The sequence below is a fragment of the Danio rerio genome, chromosome 20 (assembly GCF_049306965.1).
Source record: "Danio rerio strain Tuebingen ecotype United States chromosome 20, GRCz12tu, whole genome shotgun sequence".
Classification (NCBI taxonomy): Eukaryota; Metazoa; Chordata; class Actinopteri; order Cypriniformes; family Danionidae; genus Danio; species Danio rerio.
In genome coordinates, this window is record NC_133195.1 from 47,829,482 (window position 1) to 47,850,292 (window position 20,811).

The window sequence follows — 20,811 nt, forward strand, 5'->3', positions numbered from 1 at the left end:
TTCATCAGGTACTCACCAAAATGGTCAAAACAATGTTCTGAAAGTGATCTCTCAGCTCCACCGCGTATGTGCAGAACAACACGAAGTTACTCTGAATCAGCTGCAAAAAGAGGCAAGTGGAAATATAATACACTTTTAATGACGTCATTATTTAATCAGTGCAAAACATGGTGAATAAAGGAAAAATAAACCAGAAAAAGTTGAAGATTACTAGACTTTCATGTTCAATCAGGAAAATAGCCTACAGGTTTTGAACGACATAGTAAATTTTCACAGGAAGGCTATTTTATTTAATTGGTCATTTTGTCTTTAACTATATATTGTATAGTTTCAAATGTAAGGAAACTACTTATGCTTCCAATAAATCTAATTATTTATTTATGATTGAACGCATCATGAACGTTGACTGAATCTAAAACGTTATTTACCTGGATGGCCACAGATATGAAAAGGAAAGATGCAGTCAGAGTGAGGTAGGAGCCGTGTTTCATGACTAAAATAAAGCCCTTGTGGAAAGGAATAGCCTTGTCTGTTTTAGGAGCATAGGGATCTAACAAAGACAAGAAATGTGGAGAAAATACAATTAGACGTGCTTTCCATATGACAAATTGAAAGGGTGCTATTTTGTTGTAACATGTATGTATCTGTAAACAAGCAAAACTGTATTAAACAAGTATAATGATAAACAAAGTTGGTCCCACTTTATATTTGGTGGCTTTAAGTAATATTAGACTGAAATTAATCATTTGTGTAAATCCATGTTCTTACATTACAGTACTTAGGACTGATTAAATATCTGCATGTAATTACATCTGTAATTAATTTCTGTAATTACACTGTTGACCATCCCTTACACCTTAACCCTTAACCCTATCCATACTAACAAAACTGTTCCTAACCCGTATCCCACCTGAAGAGCACTGAAGTGTACTGCAATACATTATGACCAAAGAAGGTACAAAGAAGTTAAGGCCACTTAATATAAAGTGGGACCAAATCGTTTCTTGAGAATCAGTTCAGCATTGTAGACATTTAGACACTGACCAGCATTAGGTTATATTTAAAAACATATTCAGGTTATTTTACATTGCAATCATATTTCACAATATTACCAGTTTTACTTTATTTTTGATCAGGTATTTGGTGAATTTAAGAGCACTTCTTTCACAACAACAAAAAAGTAAATCTACACTGTATAAAATGCTGGGTTGTTATAACCCCATATTGAGTCAAATATAGATAAACTCAACCACTGGGTTAAAAGGTGTCATTAAAATGAACTGAAATAATGAATCCAACTTTGGGTTTTTCCACATTTGATTACTTTACAACAACCCAGCATTTTTACATGGACAGTAGTGTATCTTCAGAAAATACTGAGCTAAAGTTATCTAGACAGATATTTTGGTGATTTTAATGGAGATGAACAGCTCCAATCCTCTTTTCCTTCACTGTATAGAAAAGAGCCGAACATCTCTAATGTATTCCAGTCAAAGTTTGGGGGTGAACTAAGCAAAGTTTCCCATTTAAATGCCCACACTCACCATCTCTCTCTTTGACTCCCAAAAACATGACCACCGTACAAACCAGAAACAGGCCACCGATCACGCCAGCAGCGATCATGTACACTTCCTTCTGTAAAGATAAACAGAGACGTCTGTCAACACGTTTCATTCAGTCTTTAAAGGGAAAGTTCACCCAAAATGACAATTCTGCCTTCATTTACTCATCCTCCACTTGTTTACAACAAAGTTTCTTTCTTCTGTTGGACACCCATGAAGACGTTTTTGTTCCTACTATGCATGTCAATGGTTGCCTTTTTCCATCATTCTTCAGAATATCGGGTAACACTTTAGTTTAAGTAACAATTGCCACTAATTAACTACTGGTGTATTACCTGCCTATTATGTAACATATACAAAATATGATTTTAAATGCATTGAAAGATGATACAGTAAATGCATGGTGCAATGGGCATATAACTTTGGTCGGCTCTGCAAAAGTGTAATTAAAATCCTTTAACAATAATATTCAATAAAAAATATATATATTTAAAAGCTCAGCCATTGATTATGCTGCTTAAATATTTTATTGCACACCTTCCAGCCAATCAGAATCAAGAATTCCAACAGACTATTGAATAATAAGAAATTAACTGTTTATATTTATAAAGAATGATCTTAATCTTTATCTCTGATCATACCCAATACTTAAACACAACTACTACACTTACTACACTCTCAGAAATAAATGTTCAGAATCTGTCACTGGGGCAGCATAGTACCCTAAATATACAAAAATGGACCTTAAAGGTACAAATGTAAACCTAAAAGGCACAAAAGTGAACCCTAAAGGTCCTAATGTCCACCTGCATGGTACAAAAGTGTTCCTTTTGAAAAGGTACCTCCCCAGTGACAGATTTTGTACCTTTATTTCTGAGTGTGTACCCATAAGCAGCTTATTATTTATTGAGCTAATAGTCTTTTGCTGAGTTCACACTAAATGCGAAGTGACTCTCTCTAGTTTACTCATGCACTGTAAAAAATTATATGATCAATTAGTCATTAAAGCATGTTTTTAGGTCCTTTTAACCTATTAAACTAAGTTAATCATGTTCTAACTTAATTTTATAAATTATGCAAGCTGTTTTAAGTCAGTTTAACAAAATAAAAGTTCAATGAACTCACAAAGTTAATTTGATTCAACTTAAAAAATTAAAGCAACCAGGATTTTATACAGTGTAGGATGTTTTTTTTTTTTTTTTTTTGCCTCTGGTTATTTTTTTAACTTGAGTTCAATCATTTGATGCCTTTGAATGGATTCCAATGGATTTGTGGCATATGCGTCATGCATTCCGCATCTTTCCTGTTGTGGGGTGATAATTTGCCTCTATTCACACATTTGCATTGACTTTGTATGTAATTTACATTCATTAAAACTTTTGGTGTAATACACTTGGTGTAAAGCCAATTAGTGACATTTGTTCCTTGCCCCTGACTTGCTTGGTTTGGGTCTTGTGGAGCTGCGCATCGATGGATTCGCTCTTTAGTGTTTGGACTCTCATCAGTGTAATATAAACCCCACTGAACTGAACACAACGGAACATAAACTTTGAAAACTGGATTGACACAGTTTCAGTTTACTAGAACTTCTATGTTAAGCTGCTTTGACACAATCTACATTGCAAGAGCGCTATAGAAAGACACATGAATTGAATTGAAGTCAGCATTAGTTAATGGTTTGTTGATAGTGTAAACTGTACATTAAAATAAAGTGTGACTGAATGTCTTGTTTCGTGTTCAACAGAAGAAAGTATTTTAATAAAATTGTAGAACCCCTTTAGTGTGCATACATAATGTAAAATTTTTCATTTTGTGTGAACTATCCCTTTAATAAATATATGGCCATAGTGCTATTCCTGTCCACAGTTGCTATGTATGTTCAATATCCTTTCTATTTATTGGCCGAATCTGCTGCTCCAGTTTATACTGGTCTTGTAAAGTTTAGTGAGCTCAAATTAAGCGCATCCCAGAAAAGAGGAACTTTTCAATCTCTTTCCCCCAAAACCGGAACTGCTCTGCCCTAAACAACCTCAGGATTGTTTGCTATTTTTTCCACGGGCCGCGGCAAGCACTTCATTATTATCCCAGATCAAACAGGCCGTTTTAGAGGAGTCGGTTGACGCACCCAAACAGAGAGATTTAGCCAGAGACGCTCTGCAGTCCGGCTCCAAATAGCTGCGGCGCTTCTTGGTTCTCCATCATGGCTTTCCACTATGGAAGCCTCAGCCACATCCACAAGCCAAGCAGATTTGACTGACACTGAGCTCTCTGGCTCTTAGCTCAAAATAGAGTTATTCAGCCTTCTAGACAAGCAGATATTTACTGATTCTAAGGACTTTAGTGAATAACTAATTGTTCCTCTGAAAATCAAACTGTAGAAAGTCAAAATGACTTGTTGGGTTTTTTGCTTTTTAATGTTTTGTTTACAGTTCTGTGCAAAGTCTTAGGCCCCTAGTATTTTCACCCCCAAAAGGTTTAAAGTTAGTTATTTGTATATTTTTCAGTTCATCAATTTACATTTCCAAACGTTACTTTTGTCATTAATTGTAATTCTACAGCGAAATTATTGTCTGCACAAAGAGTCTGACAACAGCCAGTGCTCCACACACAGAGATCTGATCTGATCATCATCAAGTCTGTCTGGAATACATGAAGAAACAGAACAAACTGAGACAAGCTAAATCCAGAAGGACTTCGGCAATATCTCTAAGATGCTTTAAAACACGTACCTGCAAAGCTACAGTACTGTTCAGGCACGTTTTAGGCACTTGTGTAAAATTGCTGCAAAATGAAGATGCTTTCAAAAATAATGCATAAATACATTTCATTTATCAATTAACTTTATATTAACTATCATATAAACTCAAATCAAATCTACATTTGGTATGCATTTAAAACGTTTGGTACACTTCCCCATAGTTTACTCAGGTAGCTTTGCATCATAGAGATGTTGCCAAAGTTCTTCTGGATTTAGTTTGTGTAAAATTAAATAAAAATAAGTAAATAAAAAGTAGTTTTTATACAAATGAAGTCAGAATTATTAGCCCCCCTGAATTATTTGCCCCCTGTTTATTTTTTTTCCCCAATTTCTGTTAAACAGGGAGATTTTTTCAGCACATTTCTAAACATAATAGTTTTAATAACTCATTTCTAATAACTGATTTATTTTATCTTTGCCATGATGACAGTAAATAATATGTGACTAGATCTTTTTCAAAAGAATTCTACACAGCTTAAAGTGACATTTAAAGGCTTAACTAGGTTAATTAGGTTAACTTGACAGGTTAGGGTAATTAGGCAAGTTATTGTATGGTTTGTTCTGTAGACTATCGAAAAAAATATAGCTTAAAGGGGCTAATAATTTGTCCTTAAAATGGGTCTTTAAAAATTCAAAACTGCTTTTAATCCGGCCAAAATAAAACAAATTAGACTTTCTCCAGAGGAAAAAATATTATCAGACATACTCTGAAAATTTCCTTGCTCTGTTAAACATCATTTGGTAAATATTCAAAAACAAAAAAGAAATTCAAAGCGGGGCTAATAATTCTGACTTTAACTGTATATTTACAGTTAGAAATGTATATAATGTATTCATGCAGGAAGTTTTTTACTAAATATTATAATAATTTTGGCAAAAAGGTAAAATAGATAATGTTGGCCCATATAATGTACAATATTTTTGACTATTGGTAAAAAACTATTCATACAACTTGGGACTGGTTTTGGGGTTCAGTGTCACATTTTTTACGTTGTCTTTTCTCGATTTTCTTTAGTTTATGAATAGGCAGTTAACAGCGTATACTTGGGAAAAAAATATATAGCTAAAAATATATTAGTATAAAAATAGTATTTTAAAATATAATATATAGTGTACTAATTTTAATACTAATAAAAAATTTATATATATATATATATATATATATATATATATATACTGTATATATATATATATTCTAACTCCTAATTCATTTGGAGCATTTTTACTGATTTAAGTATTAATTTTTAAATAAAAGTGTTTTAAGAACTTTTAAGTATTAATTTAAAAAGTAAAATGAGACGTACAGCATGTGACAGGAAGTCCTGTGATAGCGCCAGTGATCTGATAATTTCAGTGCCGCTGCTGTTGGTCAGGTGAGCAGCCGTCAGGTTGCGATGTGGACAGTGCTTCAGAGTGTGTGCGCTCGCTACTATCTGACCCTGAATGGCGGCACCCACTAAAGTTCCCAAAACCTCCACTGTCATACCTACAAACACACAGAGAGAAAGAGAGAGAGAGAGATTTTGATTTTCAAAAATTTCGAATTACAAGGGGAGACATGAACTAATTACATAATAAATTGTATTAAAAAATAAAATATTTTTCAACCTTTTTACAAAAAAAGTCTTTTTAAACACCAGGTTGCTTCAAGTAACAAAATGTCATGCATTAACCTATGATATTGATAATCAATTAAAATCATTATTGATATTAATAATATTATTAAAAGAGAGAGAAAAAATAAAATACTGTCACTATCACGCATACACATCTGAAATTATATCTCAAATGTACAGTTCTGAGCGTGAGCAGTTGGAAAGCATTTGTTTTTTCGGATTACTGAAGCACGATGAAATGAGATGTTGATAATCTTATAGAGCAATCCAAACATGGTGTGTGTTTGTGTGTGTGTGTAAGCTTACGGTAAGCTGTAGCTGAGTCTCGCTCGCGCTGGTCAGTGCTCAAGAACATGGTCAGAGCAGAATAAGGCACGTGGAAACACTGCAAAATACAGAATCAAACACAAAACAGGGATTAAGATGGGAACAATATCACTTCATCTATCCATCTATCTATCCATTCATCTAGTTGTTTTAATATGGCCATGACTTTTAATATGGTACTGTCATTTAAAAATACAATAATGTTCAACACATATTTTTACAACCCTAAATCAGAAACAGTTGGAACAGAATGGAAAACGCAAATAAAAAAAGAAAGTAGGGATTTCCATATTTATTTTGACTTGCATTTCATTTTACTTTCACTTGATTTGGAACAAAAGCAGCTTTATAGGAAGGTCTAGTCCATTAGGAGCAAAGATGGGCTGAGGATCGCCAGTTTGCCAACAAATACATGAGAAAATTATTAAAATGTTTAAAACAATGTTCCTCAAAGAAAAAAAGAAAGACATTTGGATATTTCACCTTCAACGTATTTAAAAGATTCAAGGAATCTAGAGGAATTTCAGTATGTAAAGGACAAGGACGCAAGTGATCTCCGATCCCTCAGACGGCACTGCATCAAGAATCCTCATTCATCTACAGCGATATCACCAAATGGGCTCAGGACTACTTTGGCAAACCTTTATCAAGCACCACAATACATAGTTACATCCACAAATGCCAGTTAAAACTGTACTGTGCCAAAAGGAAGCCCTATGTTAACAGTGTCCAGAAGAGCCATCGACTTCTCTGGGCTCGGATGCATTTTGGACCATCACACAGTGGAAACGTGTTCGTGTCAGATGAATCAGTATTTCAGGTATTGTTGGGGAGAAATTGACGCTGTCCTCTGGACCAAAGAAGAAAAGGATCATCCAGACTGTTTCCAGCAACAAGTCCAAAAGTCAGGGTCTGTCATAGTATGGGGTTGTGTCAGTGCCCTTGGCAAAGGTAACATGCACTTCTGTGATGGCACCATAATTGTTGAAAAGTACAGAGATTTTGTAGCACAATATGCGCTGCCTTTTCCAGAGATGCCCATGCATATTTCAACATAACAATACAAAACCACATTTTACACACATTACAAAGTCCTGGCTGCAGAGAAAGAGGCTACATGTACTTGACTGGCCTGCCTGCAGTCCTGACCTGTCTACAATTGAGAGTGTGTGGTGCATTTTGAAGTGCAAAATGCAAAAACTCGAAAACCTTATACTTTTGCCAACCTTAAGACTTTTTTGCAGGAAGAATGTGACAAAGTTACACACGAAACAATGAATCACTCAGTGTCTTCAGTCTCTAAACGTCTTTTAAGTGTTGTGAAAAAGAAAGACAACATTACAAAGGGGTAAATGCTTTACTGCTCCAACTTTTTTTTCAATTGTGTTGCGAGAAGCAAAATTGGAATGTGTTTATTTTGAAAAAAATAATAATAATAAATAAATAAAATCATGAGGAACGGATGAAATAATGTTTGTTGTATTGTCTAAAATTAAAAACAAGTTAAAGTAAATTTAAAAAGTCACTACTTTCTTTTTTTTTTCTTTTCGTTTTTACATACTGTCCTAACTTTTTAAGTCTTGGGGTTGCATTTAAAAGTCAAAATAAATAAAAATTTTAAAATTTAAAATTTAATGAATAAAATTAAACATAAAATGTAAAATTTATATTTTACATATACATATATTTATATTGTTTATCCTCAGCAAGACTTATTGTTTTAAATACAATTAAAAGCATAAATAATAATCGAAACAGTAATATTTATTAATTCTTTAACATATTAAACGACTTAACTCTGCACTCATCTACAATAATTTCAGTCATATTCATTTTGTTTTTGTATTTATTAAAATAGTGATATTAGAGTGAACACAAATGTAATTATATGCAGTTTATTATAGCTTCTTCAGATCGGTTTCTTCTTCAGATTTGGTTGCTAGGTTTTATAAAACACCTGTAAATTATGTTTTTTTTTTAAAGCACTATATATTAACCTTCTAACAGACGTTAAATAAGATCTCCTAAGGCTCAGGTAATAAATATTATATTTAGTTCTAATTGTAAGTTTTATTTTGACTAAATTATGGAGCATTCTGTCCACGCTCATAAGTGATGCTCTAAAAAGCCAAGCAAAACGATGAGGGATCCAAAAATTTTGCATGCACATCTATCAGTGGTTTTCATAACCGCTCATTTTTTACATTCATACACCCAATTACATTAAATTATATTATAAATCTCAAAAGGAAACGGCTTACAAGCTCATAAATCGATGTTAGTCATTCCAAGAACAACTTGTACTCATAAACGCGCAGTGCAAAATCAATATTTATCAAAGCGCAGCAAACCTTCTTTGAACTTGCTTGAATATTGCATTGCAGTGCAGGCTAGCTTTTCTAATTTGCACAAAAGCCAAGTCAGCATTGCAGCAGACCAACAGCACAGACAGCTACCAAATTACAGCATTATGGAAAGGTCTTAGGCCACCAATGCTGTGTATACATGTTTATGTGAATTAAGAGGACATACAATTGTATAAAACACATATGAACAGTCCTCATAAATTGCATGTGTGTGTGTGTGTGTGTGTGTGTGTGTGTGTGTGTGTGTGTGTGTTTATACAGTTGAAGTCAGAATTATTAGCCCCCTTTTGATTTTTTTTTTTATATTTCCTAAATGATTTTTAACAAAATAAGGAAATTTTCACAGTATGTCTGATAATATTTTTTCTTCTGGAGAAAATCTTATTTGTTTCATTTCAGTTAGAGTAAAAGCAGATATAAATTTTTTTAAAAACATTTTTGGGACAAAATTATTAGCCCCTTTAAGTAAATTTGTTTTTCGATAATCTACAGAACAAACCATTGTTATACAATAACTTGCCTAATTACCCAAACCTGCCTAGTTCACCTTATTAACCTAGTTAAGCCTTTACATGTCACTAAGCTGTACAGAAGTGTCTTGAAAAATATCAAGTAAAATATTATTTACTGTCATCATGACAAAGATAAAATAAATCAGTTATTAGAAATAAGTTTTTAAAACTATTATGCTTAGAAATGTGCTAAAACAATCTTCCCTCCATTAAACAGACATTCGTGATAAAAATAAACAGGGGCGCTAATAATTTAGGGGGGCTAATAATTCTGACTTCAACTGTATATACTGTATATCATGTATTTATATATTTATCATGGATCCATTCTCCCTTGTATCAACGGTTTAGGCTGGTGGTGGTGTAATGGTGTGGGGGATATTTTCTTGGCACACTTTGGGCCTATTAGTACTAACTGAGCATCGTGTCAACGCCAAAGCCTACCTGAAGATCCTTTTATGATCACAGTGTACCCATCGTCTGATGGCTACTTTCAGCAGGATAACGCACCATGTTATAAAGCGGGAATCATCTTAGACTGTACTTAAATGGCCTCTACAGTCCCTAGATCTCAATCCAATAGAGCACCTTTGGGATGTGGTAGAATGGGAGATTTGTATCATCGACGTGTAGCCAACAAATCTGCAGCTGTGTGATGCTATCATGTCAATATGGACCAAAATCTCTGAGAATTATTTCCAGTACCTTGTTGAATCTGAAGGCAAAAGGGGGTCCAAACCGCCGATACTAGTAAGGTGTACCTAATTAAGTGGCCGGTGAGTGTATACAGTGATTGTTCCATCACTAACACAACAAATGTTATGTTGACCTAAAACTTTTGCACAGTACCGCACATCCATCTACACTGCTTCTGTTTCTCAAAAGTTCCCCACACAGCCTATTTGACTTCATGAAGGGTTGAGTATAGCTTGAGGATTTGTTTATTTAATCCTAAACCAAAGCCTAATTATGAAAAACTGACTAATTAGAATCATGTAAACTACAGGATCACATACATACAGTACATGCTGGAAGCAGCTGCTGTTTCTCAGCTAGACAATGAAGAAGGCTAAAAGAGGAAGGCAGCATTTATCCTCTCTGGTGGTTTCGGGCAGGCCCAACCATGTATTTATCAAGTAGTTAGAATGAGTTTTCATTACAGCGTAGACTGCTGCGGTCGAGCGGCTTCCCCACTCCTTACTGCACTTACTGCCGAGCTTTACGGAGGACGCTTTGAGCCAAGCCATAGTAACAAAGGAGAGAAACACAAATAAATCATGGAAAACTCCATGCAGACTTCAAAGAAGCTGGGCTATAGATAACCACGCTAACTTTTGTTGACCGGCGTTTCTAGCCAGATAAATAGAGTCGAGAAGCGGCATTGCTTATGCCTTTATCCAGCTAGTGAAAGCGAAGATTTGTGATTGATTGTTGAAAAGATTTATAACATGCAAAGTGGTGTTTTGAGCATCACTACATTTCAAATACAATTGAGAGGAAAAATAATATATATATTCTTTTTAAGTGATATCTCAAGTGATTTTTAATGAAGCATTTTAACAGATGATAATTTTAGAAAAGTGTGATTTGTTTTATTTCAGCTGGAATTCCACCATTTGTTTTATAAAAGCAAATGTTTAGAAATGTGTTGAAAAAAATCTTTCTGTTAATATTGAACAGAAGGGTGCATGGTGCAAAAGGATTTTCTGAATCCACTTTTGCTATTTTAAGGAGGGGAAAATACGCTCTGCGCCGCGGCGCATGATCTAACAGGGTTGTGCTTATTCTCTTAAGGAGTTATGGGTGTGTTTTGAGCATGGCGGACCTTGTAAATAGAAAAGCTGAACGATTTACTAGCGAGAAAACAGTTAAACAGACCATCTGCAGTGTGAGGATAAAGAACGAGACCTCTATGTGGCCTCTTTACTTTCTCTTTACTTTTACTTTTCACTTTACTCCTTTACTTTGATGGAGTAAGAAAACGGTGTTGTACTCACTCCACTGAAGACATTAATTAGCCAGTAATTGATTTAATTTGTTAATTACAAAGATTTGTTTCAAAACTATTTCTAAATTCAGTTCTAATTTATAGCAAACAAATAAATGAACAATTACACAAAATGTGGAGTTATATTCAAACCAACGTCCTATTCTTATTCCCCATATGGTGATGCATAGGTCTCCAAAACCCGACAGATGGACAAACCTAAACTTGTTTTTATTCAAACAAATATAAATATGCATATAATATATAATACTACTACTAATAATAACAGTATACAAATGCAAATTGCCATGAATAAACTGAAAAAAGACCTTGAGGTGAAAAAGGCATGAAGGCAGACTAGTTTTTTTTATATTTATGTAGAAAATATTGAGCATTGTGTAAGCATTTGGACACGCTTAGGCAAATAACTAAAGCATACTGCGCTGCACTTTAAACCAGCTTTAGTTGGTCAACATATTTCAGTTCCTCAAAACTGCAACGCGCCAAAAATGCGCCTTAACACACCTCTATTTTAGACCGGTACATCCATGAATTCAAAAAGTGGCGCAAATGGATTTGCTATTTAAACAATTTGGCGAAAAACGTAACAATTATCGTTGTGCTGTTCTAAAAAAAGCAACAAATTGCGCCATATATATCTTGCGCTAAGTTGCATCGCGTGTATGTTAGGGCCCTGTACATTCAAATAGTAAACAGTTATTTAAAAATGCACTAATATTTCACAATATGACAGTTTTTGCTTATTTTTTGGATTAAATAAATACAGCTTTGGTAACATTGTTTTTTTTACTCATATCGATCTCACACTATATTTAAAAAAAAATTCTTTTTTATATACTTTAAATGCTCTGTTGGGTAAAAAAGGGAATATATTACATATATATCTAATATATATCTTAAGCCTAGATTCATCTTTAAGAAAAAAAGCACAAATAACATCACATATGTTGTTATTTTTACATCATTTTTACATTACTTTACATTATTTTTGCATGTAAACACTGTTTATTTGTTCTTATTACCATTTTAGTCCTTCTTTGTAATTCCTTAAGACAATTCTTACCAAAATAATAATAAAAAAACATTTAAAAAGTCACTATCATTAAAGAATTATAACCAAAAATACCACTAAGGTAAATCAGTAGCAGAATTAGATTTTAATGGGCCTGTGGGGTATTTGTGAGCACATGATGGACGGAGCTGTAAATGTGGTTTCTGGGTAATCTACAACCCACTGCTTTTATTGTGAAATTATATTACAACTTAAAGAACATCAAAGTTTATTTGTGCTGGATACTCACTGTGATGAGAGTTTGGTAGAGGCAGTAAAAGCCCAGATACCACATGAACCTCCCGTTGGTAAATGGTGGGACAAACCAAAGGTAGAAATAGGAGACCACCATGAATGGAGTGCAGCCCACCATCCTATAAGGATAAAAGTACAGAAAGTAAAGTCACTATGCAATCAAAATTGTGTAATTATATGGATTTTTAATCAATTATTTATCCATGCACATATTATTTATATAAATATTTTCTTAATGTGGTGATGCAGTGGCATAGTAGGTAGTGCTGTCGCCTGACAGCAAGAAGGTCGCTGGTTAGAGCCTCGGCTGGGTCAGTTGGCATTTCTGTGTGGAGTTTGCATGTTCTCCCTGCATTCGCGTGGGTTTCCTCCGGGTGCTCCGGTTTCCCCCACAGTCCAAAGACATGTGGTACAGGTGAATTGGGAAGGCTAAATTGTCTGTAGTGTATGAGTGTGCATGGATGTGTCCCAGAGATGGCAGGGCATCCGCTGCGTAAAACAAAACATAAGCTGGATAAGTTCATTCCGCTGTGGCGACCCCAGATTAATAAAAGGGACTAATCCGAAAAGAAAATGAATGAATTTTCTTAATGTACAGTTCAAGAGTTCACACTTAGCTCATGATTTATACATAGCTTGTTTGGCATGCTGTCCCGGGAGAGAGCCCTGAGCTCAAGGGATCCTCGAGCCCAGGGCTCCCCCCCTTGCAGGGCGAGTGGAGATTGAGCTCAGGTCTATCTCAAACTCCCCCGCTGCTGAGGCCAAGGCGAGCTTCCTGAGAGTAAGACATTATAAAAAAGGTTTAGGCTTGTTTTATCTATAATATAGAGCATATTTGGATGGTGGGAGGAAACCGGGGAACCCGGGGGAAACCCACGCGGACACGGGGAGAACATGCAAACTCCACACAGAAATACCAGATGGCTCAGCGAGGACCCAACACCATTGGTATTCTTGCTGTGAGGCAACAGTGCTAGTCACTGGGCCACCGTGCCGCCCATTCTGGATGAAGGAGGAAGAAGGGGAGGAGGGGGGTTTCTTCCAAACGAAGATAGTTGTAGAAAGGAAATGAGGATATATACAGTGATTTGGGATCCTTTGATTGGAGGATCATAATTAGTTAATGTGGACCAGCTGGGTCAATCATGAGCACATGCTCCTCTCGAAATTAGTTTAAAACTAAACTTCACTTCAAGACAAAATTATTAGCCTTCCTGTTAAATTGTAATTATTTTTCCAACATTTCCTTAGCGCTGTTAAATAGAGGAAAGATTTTTTATAACATCACAGCAGGCACAGGACGTCAACATTGTGGTTACCAGCATTGTGGTTACTTTGCAGTTCGTTTGTAAATGAAAATTGGGTTGACCTCAAAACACAACGTCCAACCAAAAAATCAATCAAATATCAACATTTAATGAATGTTGTGTGGACCTTACCACTGTGATGTCTAACAGACGTTGGATTTTGGTTGGTTTTAAAATGTGCTACATAAACATAAACAAAACAGTATGTCTAGCAATGGCTGTTTGAAAGAATCAATACAAGTCATTCTAGTCACAGAAATTCTAACAAGAAGCAAGGCAAACCGATAACACTGTCTTCAATAACTGTCTTGTGGTTTACCCGATCTCTCATTTTAGCAGGACATCACATGAAGTCAGTTTGACATAGTACCTCAAGGTTGTGGGGACGTTGCATTTTGTTTGGAAATGAAAACCGGGTTGACGTCAGAACACAACGTCCAACCTAATATCAACCAAATATCTACTAAACATTGTGTGGACATTAACGTTACCACTATAACATCTAATCCGCTTGTTAAGTGATGACGTGTTTGTGACATATGTAATACTGTTTCCGGGTCCAAGCCGCCATTCACTTGAGTGGAGAAATCATTCGTTTATGATCACTTTTTATTCCTATCACACATTAAAGTTAATTTTACATAAAGTCATATTGTACACAACAATCTCTGGGCTTGCTGCATAACAAATACCAAAATTTTAACAATTTTTAAAACAATGAATCACTTTCTGGCCATCGGATATTAGGCATGGACATATATATTGCGATCGTGACTTTCGAAAGTATTAAATCGCTTTGTAAACGTTTATTATAACCATTTCATGAATCTCCCCATTCAGTTGAATAGAGCGCTTGGACCCGGAAGCCGCTCCGCGTGAGGTCACACTTAACAAGCGGATAGATGTTGGAGATTGGTTGCCATATCTTACGAATATCTGTCATTATTTGACGTCAATTTGATATGTTAAAGATGTTGGCTCGACAATGAATTTTGGTCACTTTTAATTGAGGATTTTAATCATGTGCAAAATGCAAGTTTTTAAATGTGCTTTATAATCAAGACAAAACAAAACAAAACAAAACAGTATGCCTAGTAATGGCTGTACGAAAGAATGAATGCAAGTCATTCCAGACACAAAAATCCCACCAAGAAGCAAGGCACATTGATGACACTGTCTTCAATAACTGTGGTTTACCCGATCTCTCATTTTAGCTTGCATACTAATCAATAAAGCCTTAAATGAGCAGCTTGTATCATCTTAAAGTCACAGTGCGTATTTATGGCAGTTCTGAATCAGTGTTGTGGACGACGTTTGCTGTTTGTTCAAACTTTTAGCTGAAAAAAAATAGACTCAATTCTTGAGTTTTTTGGGACAAATTATATGTTTTATGTTCAATCCATTTAAAATTCTAAAAACTAATGGGTTATCTTAATTCCTTCAAGTTGTCCCAACACAAATCGATTGTGTTGAAGCCAGAATTTGTTACAGTGTGAGGGACATCAGGGTGTTTGTGAGGATGCTGATCATTTCTACCACTGGATCGCAGGCCACAGAACCACAGTGACTGTTATTCTCTGACAGGAAATCTGCAGCTTTTTTTTCCAGGATGTGTATAATTCATACTGATACAAGTCTTCCATAGCATTATGGGAGAGTCTGTTGACTGCAGACACAAGCCAGTGGAGGTGGGGAGAGTTTTTAGATATAACAGCTGAATGTGGCTTCGGAGAGTGATTTATCATCACATACAGCATTAACTAAATCATTCTTTTATTTTAATTTTTTGGCCTAGTCCCTTTATTAATCAGGGGTCGCCAGCAGCATGAACCACCAACTTATCCGCAGCTTATTTAATATAACTTATTTACATAGCAGATGCTCTTCGAGCTGCAACCCAACGCTGGGAAACACCCATGCACACTCTTTCCCACACATACACTTTGGCCAATTTAGTTGGAAACAAAGTCTGCAGAAACACTTTCTCTGGCATTCTCCCTTTGTACATGTCATCAGAGGGGGAAAGCCCCACCCATTAGTGACGATCTCTCCCTCATTAGCATAAGCAGACATCCACTGTTAGAGTTTTAACCTGCTAAAGATAATGTTGATAAAGTTAGTGATAATAATTTTCAGTTTTCACAGAGATTATTGTTAGTCCTGTTTTGAATCTGCTGCTATGCTGACACGTAGACATTTGCAGCCCTGCCCTCTTATAAAAAGAGCACAATCATTTGCATTCAAAGCGACATTCACTAAGACGGCGTAATTTGGATCAAAGCCTAAACGGGCAGTTTCAAGGAGTTACAGAATTATTTGTGGGATGTTTATAGCTGAAAGTTTACTACACACACACACTCTCACATCAGAGTCTTATTTTAAATCTTGCTGAAATTTGCATAATTGGTCCCCTTTAAGAAAGAAAAATAAAAGAGAAAAGAAACAAAACCATTATTGTAGAACAGAGATGCCCAAAGTAGGGCCAGCTGGCCAAAGTTGGCCTATGGTAACCTTTGATTTGGCCTACCATCCCATTTGAAAAGGGTTTAGAGATTGTCATTTCAAGTTTAATGTAGAGCTGCACGATTCTGGCTACGATTCTGTAGATGTAAAATAAAGGTTAATATGAGTGGGCTATTATTATTGTCATTCACAAACATGTGGTAAAACAGCAGTAGGCTTTGTGTAGCTGTACTTTTGGTTAAAATGCAAAATTTTGTATAGACTTGCAATGATGGACTTGAACAGACTTAAGATTGGTCCTGGTCATTAATGTTGATGATAATTCTGATGTTGAATCATTGTGTTTGAGACATATGCTTACAATCTGTCATTTTCTGCTTAAAATCTGTCACTGACGTGATTTTCGTAAATACAGAAGACTGGGTGGGTATTTTTGCATTTTGGAGGGTTTTGGATACTTTTTGGGCTGGAATCAGTCAGCTACATCTGGCAACACTGTGTGCGCTTTCGGTTTCATTTTCACTGCTAAGAGCGGTTTACTTCCCGCGCGGCTCCCAAACGATCACTCTGTGCCACAAACTGAATATTATTTACTACTTTATTACCAGTTATTCGCAGTCAATGCAGGTCCTTTTCACTAAAGTAGACTTCTTTCAGAGGCGCACGCCCGCCCTCTCTGTGGTAACAACTGACGGCCAGGTCACGTCACGTGTGATTTTGCCGTTCCGAATACATAATTTCATAAAGACAGAAATTACATTTTTGAGGAGAATTATATCCTATAAATACAGCATGTGACTCTTTCAACACCATTTGAGGTGTCTACATTGCTGAACAACGTATGTAAAACAATTTGAAGACTTACGGCCACCTTTGATTCTCTCCTGAACATGAAAATATGATTGAAAGAAACGTAGAAATGCAGGATTAAGATCGTCTAGGGCGGTCGAATCGAGATCGCGATCTTTTTACGATTAATTGAGCAGCTCTAAATGTAAACTTTTATTTGTTTGTTGTGTTGTCACGCTACAAAAAGCTAACTGAAATTAAATGTTTCAATCCAAGTGGTGTCATTTAATCAGATTTAATTTAAAATGTACACACTGTCACTCGATGAATAGAGGACTTTGGTGAGCAAATTAAAGCAAAGGCAGCTTCTGCTTGACTTTAGTATTCAGCATTGAAATCCACTGTGTTATAAAAGTGATTGATGATGTTTTTATTGCAATAAGTTATCATTAAAAAATAATCCTGCATAAATTAATACAATTTAAAGTCATATTTTCTATTTATTTTTAAATTTTAGGAAATAAATTGATAAAATTAATAAATCTTTAGCCTAAGGCTATCATGATATTTGATTTTTGGCCCTTTATACGAAAAAATTTGGGCATCCCTGTCATAGAAGTTACAATATCAAATCACAATACATTTGATGCACATTTTCATATATTATATGCGTATTATGTTAATAATTGTTACACTTGTTTGAATTAAGTCTTATGTTAACCGTGAGCCTCTATGTTAACCATTTCCTTTACAATTTCTATCCGTTAAGCTCTTCTTGGAGGATCAACCAGAAAGCATTTTTCGTGTTTAGAAAATACTCTACAATTTTATAGGATTTTTAAAGAACTTATTTTAGTGTTGCAAAGGCAAAAAACGTCCAGCAGTAAACTGTAAACACAGATGTGAGTGTTTTGTCATTGCATTGCAAGTAAATGCTTTGGCATATCTGGGCCAATCACAAATCTCAAGGGGAAATATCTTCTTCATTAGAGCTTAAGAGGAGATTGCACTGCACTTTTCTTTCTGTAACTTTCATTCATTCAAATGCAGGAGACTACATGCACAATATTATAATACGTTTGGTTAACTCTCCAGCCTGCACAATCATATCACATGAAGGCATGCTACCAAAAGAAGGTCTGTATGACATTTTTAATTAAATGAACGCATTAAAAACATTAAAAACTGCAGAATAGCTTTGCTGCCGTAAAGTGCAGTGAATTTCATATCTGTCTATTCTGGATGTATTTGTTGTTCAATCAATTTATTTTATTTTTTTTTAGATGTGATGTTATACTACTAGTAGTAATTTTGTGTGCTTAATTTTTGCTTATGCCATGTCATAATTACAAAAACTAGCTAACTGCTGCAGTTTCATTTATAAATTGATAGTGTTGGCATGGCATGTGTAATAAATACATATACACTACATTGCTCAGTATAAATGAGTACGTCCCCCCCCCCCCCCCCCAACCCCTCAAATATTTTTATCATTGTAAAAAGAAACATTTAAAAATTATATCAATGAAATGAAATGGGTTTCTGGGGCTGGTTCAGTAAGGTTTAAGGTTGTCTTTTGACTGACATTTTAATTTATTTATTAAGAAAGAAACTAATTCATACAAGTTCTATTTACTGTGTATCTAAAATTGTGTTTTGCACAGTTTTTTATTTACCGCTTATTCAAGTTTACTCTGATGAAATAACTAAATAGAAACAGGTAAACACAAAGCTTTTTTTCATAGAGTACACGCATTTATATTTTGAGATTTTTAAGTCATTTTCATGATGATTTAATAGTAAATGAAGACATTGATTTCCAGTTTTACTACAAGTCCAATAATTAAATATGGTTCAAGAGTTCACACTTAGATATTGCATGACAACTGTAAGCAGGTTTGGCATGCTGTCCCGGGAGAGAACCCTGAGCTCGGAGATAGTTGAGCCCAGGGCTCCCGCCAGGTCCATAGAGCATGTAAGGGGAGTACGAGATCAGGTGGTTCTCGAGAGCTCCCCTTTTTTAAAGGAGGAAAGGAGGAGAAAGGGGGTGGATGGGGGGTTTCTTCGGAAAACGAAGGTAAGGGAGTAATATCTAGCTAGGCTATTTATAGTAAGTTGGGATAGATCTGATTGGCTAACTAATGAGTGTAGATAGGCGGCCAGCTGCAGTCAATTATATCACGTGCTCCTCTCGAAATTAGTTTAAAAATTTCACTTAATGTCGTAAAACTATGGTTGATTTGTGGCTGTAATAATAAGATGTTGAAATAAGATGTTGTGGCGAGGCAGTGACGCAGTAGGTAGTGCTGTTGGCTCACAGCAAGAAGGTCGCTGGTTGGAACCTCGGCTCAGTTGGCGTTTCTTTGTGGAGTTTGCATGTTCTCCCTGCCTTCGCGTGGGTTTCCTCCGGGTGCTCCGGTTTCCCCCACAGTCCAAAGACATGCGGTACAGGTGAATTGGGTAGGCTAAATTGTCCGTAGTGTATGAGTGTGTGTGTGAATGTGTGTGTGGATGTTTCCCAGAGATGGGTTGCGGCTGGAAGGGCATCCGCTCTTAAAACTAGCTGGATAAGTTGGTGGTTCATTCCGCTGTGGCGACCCCGGATTAATAAAGGGACTAAGCCGACAAGAAAATGAATGAATGAATAAGATGTTTACTGAGCCGTAAATAATTTAAAAAAAACTGATAGCTACAGTTCTTGATTCTGATTTGTCGAGACACATTTGATGCTATTATATAAAAAAGGGAAGCTGTTTGCTGAATGTGTGTTTGTTGGCTTTAATCCTAAACGACATGACCTTCTCAACTCTAGAACTGTTTGACTCTGCTTCTGTAAAGAAAACTCTCAATGCTCAGTCTTTTTCTGAGCAGGTGGACTCTGGACACGCTGACCTCTGTGCCACTCGGCTTTTCACTTTCCCACAGGATAAACAACTGGAAGCAAACAAGCAGCACAGAGAGAGAAGGGAGGTAAAGAGAGCGGCCAATTCTGGCACAGTCCAGATGGCACCACTGCAGCGTGGAGCAAGCCCTGTGTGCCCTGATGATTGTTTACACACACAAAGGAGAGACTGCAGGACTGATGGCTTACTGTGTGAATAGATAGAGTGCTGTAAGGTGCTGAATGAGCTGAGATTTGACCTGATATTTCAACTGTAGTGGAAGTAACAAGGGGGAAATAATTGCATGTGTATAACGTCTGATAACATTAGTAAAAATATTTTCTTATTTTATATGTACACATAATCTCTAAACAAGTGTTTTTTTTTTTCCAAAATACAATTTTTTTTTTTTTTAAACAATCTTAATACACTAAGAAATTCCAGACAATTCCTGAACATAAAAATATCTGTAATTTTAAGGTTTATTTCCGGCAGCTGGTGTGCAGAGTAAAAAAAAAAACATAAAATAGCGGCCGTTAAATTACAGAAATTTACCGTATAATAACCAATATTAAATTACAGAAATTTACCAGAAATTGAAATTTAAGGAAATTACTTTAATTTAATATCTGTTATTTTATGGTAAATCTCTGTAATTTAATATCCGTTATTTTACGGTATTAAAAATACATCCTAAAACTGCATAATAAGTGATGAAAACTGGATAATAAACTGGTGGCACGGGGGTTAGCACTGTTGCCTCGCAGCAAGAAGGTTGCTGGTTCGCGTCCTGGCTGGGCCAGTTGGCATTTTCTGTGTGAAGTTTGCATGTTCTCCTAGTGGTTGCGTTGGTTTCCTCCGGGTGCTCCGGTTTCCTCCACAGTCCAACAACATGCGCTATTGGTGAATTGGATG

The 20,811-nt window shown here is 35.7% G+C and overlaps 1 protein-coding gene across 1 annotated transcript in view; it reads right to left on the reverse strand.

Moving 5' to 3' along the window:
- Window positions 1-20,811, reverse strand: part of mfsd2b (MFSD2 lysolipid transporter B, sphingolipid) — a 47,739-nt gene that overhangs the window by 8,254 nt on the left and 18,674 nt on the right. The window contains exons 5-10 of the mRNA NM_001365964.1: window positions 12,451-12,574; window positions 6,243-6,321; window positions 5,625-5,806; window positions 1,545-1,635; window positions 429-550; window positions 17-100 (exon numbers count right to left, since the gene is read on the reverse strand). Of these exons, the coding sequence (NP_001352893.1) occupies window positions 17-100; window positions 429-550; window positions 1,545-1,635; window positions 5,625-5,806; window positions 6,243-6,321; window positions 12,451-12,574 (682 nt within the window). The remainder of the gene's footprint in view (window positions 1-16; window positions 101-428; window positions 551-1,544; window positions 1,636-5,624; window positions 5,807-6,242; window positions 6,322-12,450; window positions 12,575-20,811) is intronic.